The 11,735-nt window shown below is 39.5% G+C and overlaps 1 protein-coding gene across 5 annotated transcripts in view; it reads right to left on the reverse strand.

Annotated features, from left to right (window-relative positions):
• Positions 1 to 10,340, reverse strand: part of LOC122639934 (tyrosyl-DNA phosphodiesterase 1) — a 55,900-nt gene extending 45,560 nt beyond the window's left edge. For 4 of the 5 annotated variants that reach the window (XR_006329606.1, XM_043832982.1, XM_043832983.1 and 1 more), the window contains exons 1-4: positions 10,027 to 10,340; positions 9,660 to 9,839; positions 8,999 to 9,271; positions 2,352 to 2,588 (exon numbers count right to left, since the gene is read on the reverse strand). Coding sequence is in view for 4 of the 5 variants with exons in the window: in XM_043832982.1 (XP_043688917.1) it covers positions 2,352 to 2,588; positions 8,999 to 9,271; positions 9,660 to 9,839; positions 10,027 to 10,041 (705 nt within the window). In the remaining variant the exon portion in view is untranslated. The remainder of the gene's footprint in view (positions 1 to 2,351; positions 2,589 to 8,998; positions 9,272 to 9,659; positions 9,840 to 10,026) is intronic. The other variant, XM_043832985.1, reaches the window with a different exon arrangement.
• Between the last annotated feature and the right edge of the window lie 1,395 nt (positions 10,341 to 11,735).

Raw genomic sequence — 11,735 nt, forward strand, 5'->3', positions numbered from 1 at the left:
AACCAACGAAATCAAGTCACATAAACACAATGGACGAGGCCCCGCACATCAGAATGAATCAATGAAAAAAGAACTGAACTATTATCTGAACAGGAATAAATACTTCTAGTTTGCTTGGCAAAGACACAAGCATCACAAAAAAAGTTGTTGGGATTACATTTGTTTAAAAAAACAGGAAAAACTCTAGCTAATGTACCCAGTGGAGGATGACCCAAACGCCGATGCCACTGGTATAACTTAGACAACACAGAAGAAGAATCAGTGTGATGAGCCTGAATAGAAACAGCAGTGGGTGAATCAGTGTCAAGCAAATAGAGACCACCATGCACTTTACCACTGCCAATCGTTGTCCCTGTCACCAAGTCCTTAAAGACAGAATGTGGAGGAAGAAAGTTACTTTGCAATTCAAGTCCCTAGTAATACTACTAATAGATAAAAGACTAGTAGAAAAATTGGGAACGTGTAAGACGGATGGCAAGGGTTACAAGTAAGAACACGAAATAGTACTCTTTCTTGAAAAAGAGGAGAGGGAACCATCAGCAACTCATACTTTGTCTTTACCTAAAGACGAAGAATGCTGGAAAAAATTATTTGAAGAACCAATCATATGGTTAGTTGCACCTGAGTTGATTATCCAAGGAATGGACACAAATGAGGCACAATAACCACCAAAAAAGGTACCTGTACTTGGCAGCAGATGAGGGCTCTAACTTGGTCATCAGACGATTCAGAATTGATAACTCATCCTGGGATAAAGAAGCACTAATGGGGGCAGTAGCATCAGAAGTCTCAGTATGGTGTGCATGGGACTGATTTGATCAACCACGACCATATCCACGAGTACTGTTAGGCCACCCATGAAGATTCCAACAAAATTCTTTGGTATGACGCTCCTTGCCACAATACTCACACTTCACAGGTTCTTTCTCTGAAGTAGAATGATCACCTGACCATGTAGAACCACCACGAGACTGAGAACCAGTACCAGAATATAAGGCTAATCGTTCCTGCGTTACAGGCTGAAGCATGGCAGTTTGACGACTATCTTCAGATTGAACAATAGAATCATCTTGTTCTAGTGATGGGAAGGGGTCACAATTAAGAACATATGCTCAAATCTGATCAAATTCCACGTTTAGACCAACCAGGAAATCATACACCCGTAGCTTGTCTTCATGCTTCTTACAGTTGTAGCATCAGTAGAACAAACAGCCTGAAAATCATCACAAAAACCCAGTTCTTGCCACATACCTCCTAACTCGGAATAATACTGACAAAGTGTCATCTCCTTCTGCTTCATTTCATGAATCTTCTATCTCAATTCATAAACTTGTGAATCAGTCCTTACTTGGGAGTAGGTGTCCTTGGCTGCCTTCCAAATCTTGATAGCAGTGACCATCAAAAGTTAACCCTTGTAATGTTAGGGTTCATCGAATTCAGCAGAAAAGACATGACAAGGGAGTTGTCAGAACTCTATTTCTTCAGAGAGGGACCAGCAGTTGTAGATTCACTTGTGAGATACCCCGAAAAACCATGGGAATCAATTGATAGAAAGCAGGATCTAGATCACATCAAATAATTGCTCCCATCCAATTTGATGGAGCCAATAGGGAACGAAGGGAAATCACCATGAGTTCCACAACTTCCTCCGTCCGAAACAGTTGATGCTGTAGAAACATCTGTCTGCCATGACTGCTGATGTCAAGGATTTCACGAACCAATCTTAGAGAAAATCATAAATTCATGCTACCTCAACCGCAGCATACAGAAACTAACAAACGAACACCAATCACCAGATCACCAAACACCAGATCTGGTTTAGATCATGGAGGAACAACCAGGGACAAACCCTCAGTGAGAAAAAGCACCACCGAGGGTGGGATGGAGATAGCAGCCCCAAAAGAAGGGCCACGAGAAAGAGAGACAAAAGTGAGAGAAGCGAAAGTTGCGAGAGAGAGAGGCGCTAAGGCATTAAGGCAGAGATCCCATGATGGATCTCAGCTCTGATACCATGTTGTGATTTAGGGAAAACTGACTTTTGTGGCATTGTCACTAGCCACATTTATTTATAAAATAAAGCAATAGAGAGTACAAGTACAGTAATGCCCCCAAGGCAAACCCCCAAGGACAACTCTACCCTTATACCCCATATTACAACAGTTTAATACAGCCGAAACCCATCAGCGATAAACAAACTAATAAATGTATGATTGCTTCAGAAGTCCAAACAGGAAGTTTCTGTGAGCAGATATTGAGGTACTAATCATTTTAAAAGAGTTCCCATTTCAAAATAACAAAATAACCCACATCTAATTCCAAATTCTACCCTATAAAACAAGTAGTAGTCTTACCTGGATGACATCACTTATAGAAACAGAGTTGGAATTTGCCCATGGAGGCAGCCCCTTAACTTGCAAAAGTCTAAAGGTTAAAGGTTGTCTATTTTTATGGACACTAAACTGACGAATGGCTTCGGCTTCCAAGACCTCATGCGAAGCAGGACAGGTTCCCCTATGAGATTGGGAGTTCTCAGAGCCTTCAACCACCAGAGAACGTTCTTGTACAGTAGAGTTGTTTGCTAGCTCAGCCTGTATAATAATGTAACAAAAATGTCAGATTGTCAGTCCGTTGAAGAAAGCCATTGAAATGGATCCATAGTTGATAACAAAGCAAACTGTTAGTTTAACTTGGGGGGGATTATGTTTCATTTTTTCCACTCTTTAGCTCATCATGGTTTAATGAAGCTTAAATATTATAAGCAATAATGGAACAGTAAAAACTATTGCAAATCCATAAAGAGTGACTTTTTTAATGACAAATTGGGCAAAGACACTAAGTGTTAGTAGAACCGAGAATGGGAGAATGGCGTGAATGATCAATGAGATCAGTCAAGCTCTATATTTATAATAATAAAAGAGATTACAAGGGGAAACACTATTCACGACATTGTTCATGTGAACAGACAGCCCTAATTACATTTCCACCCTTGCTTATAAATACATAAATAAAGAATAAATAAAACATCCGAAAGACCAGAATACCCCCATGGTATTCTGATGTACATATTCCAACACTCCCCCTCAAGCTGGAGTATACAAATAAATAAAGAAGCTCCAGCTTGAACTAATAAGAAAAAAATGCTAACACTCCAACATTCTAACACGCCCCCTCAAGTTGGCGCATATACGGCACTAATGCCCAACTTGAACAAAATAGGGAGTAACAAAGTTGTAGCAAATTCCATTCCAGCTTGACACACAGACGGATGAATGAAGCTCCCAAATAAACCTTCAAGAACTTGAAATAATTGATATTCAAAACCTAGGCAAACTTGATCAACAAAGTTTTCACCAATCTTCAATAGCTATCCAGTGATGAATCTCAGAGTGTCCTAGTGACATAAAATCTTAAAGTAAAAAACTAGGGCAGCAAGCAGCGGAAACAACTGAATCAACCCAACTATAAATCCTCAAATAGGCATTGTAATCTTCAAATAGGTAGGCAGCAACCAAATATCTTCAATACTCTCAATACTTCAATCTCCCCCTTACGGCAAACTCAACCCAATAACAAAGAATACCCAATGGCAATGGTGGAGAAACATTGATCTTCTATGTTTTGCACCAATGTTCCTGCAACGGCTGCAAGTTTTGCGTTCTGCAATGTCTGCAGGTATATTGTACATAATCCACCCCTCACGTGTAGTAGTACACGTGGACAAATAACGGAGATGATGTAAGAAATAGGGCAAAAGTATAATGTTTCAGAATTTTTCCAAATGTGCTATGGGTAATTAAAAAAGAAGGAATGGCAAATTTTAGAGTATACCATAAACTTTCAAAGTGGTTATGGATAAATGCCAAAGGTATGATATGGGAGATGAATAAGTAAAAAAGGCAGTGGGATAAAGAATCATGGAGAAAAAACAATGCAACATAGCAATTTTCAACCTTCTTCAATCAATCAAACAAACTTCTTAGATGGAAACTCCTGCATGGGAGAAACACCAAACTCTAATTTGCAGATCTTATAAGAAAACAGATCTGATTTGAAACAAGGACAGGCTCCAATCTTCAAGGCTTGAGCAATCTTCAAACAAGGAAGAACCAGTGCGCAAAACTCCAATCTATAAACTCCCATATGCTGAATAGAACTGATGAAGATATCTAGGCAGAATTGATGTAATAAGCTTCTAGAAAAACTTGGACCAGATCTGAATTAGAGAACAATGCTTGGATCAAGCTCTCAAAGTAAGCTAGATATGAACCAGTAGAAAAGCTTCACACAACTGAATAGATTCGTAGTCGCAACCAATAACCATGAACGCACTATTGTAATCCCAAATAAATTGATCTCCAAGGTAGTAGATTCAACTCTTCAACAATGTAAAAGAACTTCGATCTCCAATAGTAGGATATTCAGTCTCAAAATCAGGGAAGCAGTAGTCCTCATAAAGGCAGCAGTAACAGGTTAACCAGTCATGCTTACAGAAGCCAATCAACAGAAGCAGCACGAGATACAGTAAAGCTCAATAGAACCAGCAAGTAGAAGACAATAAAAGTAGATCCAACAGGAATTGATGTAGCCACTCACAGAGGAACCAGATAAATATAGGTTGATAGTTGGACAAATCAATCATAAGAAAGAAACCTGAATTTGTTCAATAAATACTCCAAGGATAATGCTGAAATTTGGGTCGAACACTCCTCCAATATGTATAAGACTCCCCTAAAAAAATCAGCTTGATAGGACAGCCCTAACCCTAGGATCAATTATAGTCAGGGTTTTGGGAAACCCTGAAATTGAGATCGATATAGGGAAAGGGGGCTTCAATTGCTGATGTAGACTTGCAATAGATGCTGATTAGTACTACTTGAATGGGACCTCCAATGCGAACAACCAATCTCCAGTTAGAGGGAGAGACACCAAAAAGTTGCAGAAAATTAGGGCAGCAGCTATTGCAGTAAATAGACCTTCTTCAAGCCATGAATTGATGAAGTAGAGTATCTCCTTTAATGTTAGAACCACCTCCAAAGCACTACAGCAGCAGCAAACATCCCTATCCCAAAAAATCGATTTGTATAAGGGTTTTGGAAAACCCTGAAAAGTAGAGATCGATTGGGATAAGGGTCTTCAAAAAAGCTTGGAAAGATGCAATATTGAGATCAATTGATCCTTGTAATGGAGAAAAGTAACCCACAAAAAATCAGCATGAGCAGAGAACTGTAACCCTAAATTCGATTAGAGTCAAGGTTTTGAAAAACCCTGAAAAAGGTGAGATCAATTGGATGATTCAATGCTAGAAAAGAAAAGAAAGGAGAGTAGATGGAAGAGGGTAGAAAGGTGCTAGAAAAGGTTGCATAGGAGGCTCCAACAATGGAGGATCAACCTTTATGAGTGAGAGGAATCTGACCTTCAAAAATTCTGGAAATCTCCAAGTTGCAGGTATGGTTCCAGCAGAATTCGATTAGAAAAAGTAAAGAAAAAAGGTAGATTGGGAGGAGGGCAGCAACTAAATCATTGGATGCTTTGATTACCTCATTAGTGCTGCCCCCTTACAAGGATGAGAAGAAGAAAAAAAGGAGGAGAAGCCGAGAAAGAGAGAAAGGAGGGAGAAGTTGATTGAAGAAAAAAAGGTTTTTTTTTTCTTTCTTTTCCTTGATCAAAGAATTGGCTCTAATGCCATGTTAGCAGAACCGAGAATGGGAGAATGGCTTGAATGATCAATGAGATCAGTCAAACTCTATATTTATAATAATAAAAGAGATTACAAGGGAAAACACTATTCACGACACTGTTCACGTGAACAGTGTCACATCCCTAATTACATTTCCACCCTTGCTCATAAATACATAAATAAAGAAGAAATAAAACACCCGAAAGTCCAGAATACCCCATGGTATTCTGATGTACATATTCCAACACTAAGCTTCAATACTCTCAACCCTTTCAGTATCAAGTGGTGTCATTATCACAACCATCAACAATAGTGTGCATTTAATATAAGGCCTCACAAAGAATGGTCAAATGTAGGACTGAAAGTCGTTCAGCAGTGAGCATGAGTACCTCAACTGGTAAGTGATATACATTCAACCCCATTCCTAAGGAAGGGCAGATAATATCAAAGAATTTAATCCAATAAGCAAAATGAAGCACCTAAGAAAACATTGGAAAATTTTTGCCAACGGGGGAGGTTCCAGATCCAATCATTCTACAATCTCAAAGAGCTGTTATAAAAGAATGCATCTAGATGAGTAAACTAGGAAAAAACCTAGTACCAACTATATGAGGTCAGCTACACAATTTTGTTCCACCAATGCATTCTATTCAAGACTAAAACCTCTGCTTAGGTTAAGAGAATGCCCCAGCATCAGCTTTAACCATGGAATAGTGATTCATTAAATTGCAGGAGGAAAAATTTTATGCCAGCTGCTAACCTGATGTAACCCTCCATCTAGGGGTGGGACCAAAAATACAATTAGAGTTTCTTGTCTCACATAAGGTATAAAGAAGGCACATATAAGTCAGTACATTGGAAGTGCCCAGGATTTAAAGCATCGGTCTGTATTGTATTGTATCGTATCGTATAGGCCGATACATATCTGTATCGGTCGGTACCAATACATCTCTATTTTAAAAAAAAAAAAAATTTGGACTGTCTCGGATGGTATCGAAATGTATCAGCCGATACAGGCCAATACGATACGATACTGCTGAACTTATCAATACCATCGATACGTCCGGTGAAGGGTTATGTGGGTGCTTTATTACGTATTGATATATATCGGCCAATACAGCTCGATACATAATACCATCGGTACAAACCATAAAAAAGCCATTTTGAGTCACAAACTTGATACAACGCACATTCTGGAGGAAAAAAGAAGGGAAACTCTCAACCGAGAGCTTGAAATCTTCCATTTAACCAAGTCTTTTCACACTTTTGGAGTTGGGGCATCTCATCTACACTCAAAAAAAGAATCAAGGAGTGCTACAACATCATCCCTTGCATCATCCAACAAGCAAAGATCGAAGATTGAAAGAGATTTCACAGAAAAAGGTAGGTTTTCTGAAATATGTTTAAATCATGGTTTATAATTCTATTTTTTGCTATGAATCCATAGATTTAGGTAAAAATAAGTCAGCTGATGCATCAAACTCTTCATGGCAATAAACTATTACTACATGTAAGAAACCTCATCCTTTTTAACAATTTCAATTTAATGCACTTGCTTCGTTATATGTTGTTCTCCATTTTAGTGTTTATGCATGATACATGTTATATATTGTTTGTTGCTCCAAAAATGTATTTCCATGTGTATCTTGACCACCATTTGTAGGTACGCCCGACCCTGAGCCCGCACTCTACCTACCGCAAGCACTAACCATTCAAAGGATTAGTTTGTCCAACATTTATATTTACTAGAACCTTTAACAACCACAACTTGTTATACCCGAGACACGTGTACTTAGAACTGATTGGGTGATTCACAACCATTACCATTAAATAGAATGAGGATTGCTACAATGGCTTCTCAAATCTCAATCCCAAATCAACCCTGTAAGTCTAGACAAAAGAAGAAACCGAAGGGTACCAACTCCCAAATCAGAATGTTCCAACTCTAAACAAAAGGTTAGAGTTCTTCATGCAAAAACCCCATCTTGTAAAGAAGTTAAAGTTCCTCAAAGGTGGCCATGGCGTTTTAGAGAGCAAAAAATCAAGGTGACACCGCCATGGCGGCAAGGCGCTCAAGGCATCCAAGGCGACCAAGGAGCCTGGACGCCAAGGCCACGCCTTGATAACTATGCCAATATGATACCCGATACCGATACTTAAAACCTTGGGACTGCCCAACCTTCTTAATTCTTGTCCAGGCCAGTGGGTCTGAAAACAATACCTATTTATTTTAAAGTTTTTTTTTTTTTTTTTTTGGGAGGGGGTTGGGGTGGGGGATAAGTTTTAAGCTAAGTAGAACAAAGAGGGAGTATATGGTGTGTAACTTTGGTTACAATAGGATGGATAATGAGGTGGTGACAGCTATGATGTATGGTGCGGAATGTTGGCAGTTAAGAAGCATCATATAGATAAATTCAGTGTAGCGGAGATGAGGATGTTGAGATGGATAAGTGGCAAAGCTAGGAGGGATAAAATAAGGAATGATCATATTAGAGCTGGTTTGGGAATAGCTCCGATACATGATCAGCTACGAGAAAGTCGTTTGAGGTGGCATGGCCATGTTCAACGGAGGCCTTTGGATGCTCCAGTATGGAGGAGTGATTTAAGTTACATTGAAGGAACTAAAAGACCCAAGGGCAGATCTAAAATGACCTTAGGCGAAGTGGTGAGAAAAGAAATGGATAGCTTAGGCCTTGTATCAAGTATGACCTTGAATAGAGCTGATTGGAGGGCAAGGATCCATGTAGCCGACCCCATTTAGCTGGGATAAGGCTGAGTTGTTGTTTTTGTTATTTCACAGTTACTTGCTATTTGCTAATTAGTAGCTAGTATTTTCAATTCAATAAAATGACATAATATGTGTCCTCAACAAAGTTATTGTCAAATCAATTGTCTAACGGTTGAATCTGTCCCTTAAGAAGATGTTCAATTTTAAGCAACGGAATAAGTTTAGGTTTTCATCTACTTCCATATATCTTACCAGAATAGGCAATGTCATTTATTCTTGATACAATTTACATCCTTCTCTGTGTTTAAGAAGCTATAAGCAATTTGTTATACCAGGGATTACTGAACATTACTCAACCTTTGAAGGCCAATCTAAAGAGGAGATAACAGGAAATCCTTGCCATTGCAATATTACCTCACAATGGCGCTCTTGAAAAGACAAGAATGTAATTCTACTCAAAGGGATCAAAGTATGAAGATGGAATTAAAACCATTATCAGAAATGCATAGTTGGATGTTATCATTAAAAAAAACAATAAATACATAAAACAATCCAAATATTGCAAGAAAGTGAAATAGAATTATCTAAAACACCTGTAAGTTTCTTGCAAAAGCTTCATCTTCAGCGATCTGTCTTTTCTTTTTCGCTTGTATCTCATCTTCATTAAGCTTTCCTCCTTCCTTTAAAGACCTTTTATGTGTTTGGGGTGAAGACGTGTCCTTCGCACCAGCCGATGTCACATACTTAAAAACATGATGCCCAGGAATTAACTCTAGAATATTGCCATGAGCAATCGTAGCTTTGTCTTTAGAATAGAGCTTCTTTCTTTGATCCCCAGCTCTAATAACAACCGGATTTGATCCCTCCTACAAAGAGATCAAAATCCCAAACAATTACCAATTTAAATTCCTATTTCGAAATAAGGATTCGCACACCCAAAATGATCACTATGCTCGCAGTCAAGTCTCAAAGATATCGAACTGAACCACAATTATCAAGGCGGCAAGGAGACCATGGCGTTTGAGAGGGTCTAAAATCAAGGCGACACCAACAAGACGGCAAGGCGCCCGCCTAGGCGACCAAGGAGCCTGAACGCCTTGATAACTATGAATTGAAACATGCACGAAATCACCAAACGCAAACTTGCGAATAAACTCCGAAATCTATCCATACCATACACATTTTCGGTTCAAAATTCATCATAGGGCATAAATAATATGAGACATAATCCACGAGCAATAAGAAATTACGTACCACAACCACTTCAACAGAACCATCAACCGAAGCTTTCAAACTGATATGCTTGCGGCTCACTCTTTTATCAGAAACGGAGATATTATCTCGGCCGAAAACATTGACTCCTTCCAGAATCGGTAACTTGGGGATTGAATCATCTTCTTCCGAATTGTTGTTTAGGGGAACCAGAAACCCAATCTTCATGCAAAATTTTTTTAAGTAAAGAGCAACCTTTAGGAAGCTGAGTTCTATTTATATAGATAGAGAGTTTAACAATGAAAACACAATCACGTAAATAATACAAGTTAAGCGGCTTGGTTTCTGAACTTCCGAAAGAGAGAACTGTTACGGTCCGAACGAAAAACCAAAGGCGAAGAGAAAGTACCTGAGAATAAGGCATCGACGAATGTCTGCTCGAGTTAGAGCTGAAGGATTTGAATGAAGTTAAAGACCTAAGAATCACAGAGCCATTATCGAAATTCAGTGGACACGAACACCAAAAGTCTGTTCTTAGGAGCTGATGATGCTTCAGGAAATGGTGGGAGAAGAACAAGTAGACTGAAGGCAGGTTCCTTAGAAACCTGGAGAGGATTTTAATTTGAAACGATCGAGGGAATTGAGAGAATTGCAGCACTCGGACAGGATTGGAGCAATGGCCAACAAAGCGTCTCTCTCTTCTCCGTTCCCAATCGGTGCAAGCTGCTGTCTTAGCAATGAGTACACATATAGAAGCTTAATTTGCCACTTGGACCTTGGGCTCTTAAACACGTCCGATTCACACAACCTGAACTCGGTAAATCCCATTCGCTAAATTTTTTTCCCCAACTATCTGTTGTAAGAGAAATTAGGGAAAGGAAGTGGTGCCAATCCATACCAAGAACGGAAACGAATACCGAATACCGAAACCATTTTCGTACTGAATTATCGATACCGTATCGTACCGAATAAATTCGGTATAATATAGATACAGGATATATATACTAAGTCAGTATTTGGTATGATACTGGTATGAGCCATAATACTGAAAATACACCATACCAAACTGAAAAACCTAATTTAATTTGTACCAAATAATATCGAATCCTTACAGTATCGGTAAGAGATACATGTACCAAATTGATATTCAGTATGGTATCAATATGGGCCATATTTGTAATGTATCGAATCCAAACCGTACCGATATCCTGAAACTATATCGATTGACATCCTTAAATAGAAGGGTGCAAGTTTGGCCTACAAACCAACAATGAGCCCGACAGAGCTTGGGTTGAGCTATTCAACCAGTATGGTGGGCCATGGTTGAAATTTTAAGCTTGAGATGAGGCATCTGGTTGAGCCTAGTACAGCCACGCCTGTATATATGAATAGGGGCAAAGTTCTCTGCGGGGGAATGTACCGCCCATGCCTAGACAAATTGAGGGGGCAAAATGACCATCCCATCCCCTGTGAAAAAGGAAATCCTACCCCCTAAGATGCTTTTGCACCCTCTCTCCGCATGCAGGGCCAGTCTATACACAATATTATTCTCATAAAAAAAAATTATGGGTAGGAGATCTCTGTCTAGGCCTGTAGCGCCTGCACTAGTGCATGTACCAATGAGTGTGCACACAGAGGCATGAACACAAATGCCATTTTTTGTTTTCATGGGAGGCAAGAAAGTACTTTCGTGTGCTTCTGTGTCTAGGAGCAAGAGCCATGCCGGTTACACTACCAGGTAGCGTTCTTTTTCCCTATCATGCATACGATCAGGAAAACAATGATAGCCCAGCCTTGAAATGATAAAAATAAAGGTTATCAAAGTCAAACAGGGCCGGGCTGGGCCTCGGCTATGATATCCCAGCCTTACCTCTGGCTGGGTTGGGCCTAGGTTGAGCTAAAGGGACCTAGGATTGGGCTACGTTTATAAAAAGCCGGCCCAACCCAGCCACCTCTAAATGTAATGGTGCAACCCTTGATGAACCTGCCTATTTCAATTACTTGGCACATGCTTTGATCATTTGGAGAGGAGGAAAATGTGTCACATCTCACTTTTTGGTACCCTATCTCAACAATATAATCACTGAAGAAAATGGGAGGGACTCCTTCCCCTCCTCT

The sequence above is a fragment of the Telopea speciosissima genome, chromosome 9 (genome assembly GCF_018873765.1).
Source record: "Telopea speciosissima isolate NSW1024214 ecotype Mountain lineage chromosome 9, Tspe_v1, whole genome shotgun sequence".
Classification (NCBI taxonomy): Eukaryota; Viridiplantae; Streptophyta; class Magnoliopsida; order Proteales; family Proteaceae; genus Telopea; species Telopea speciosissima.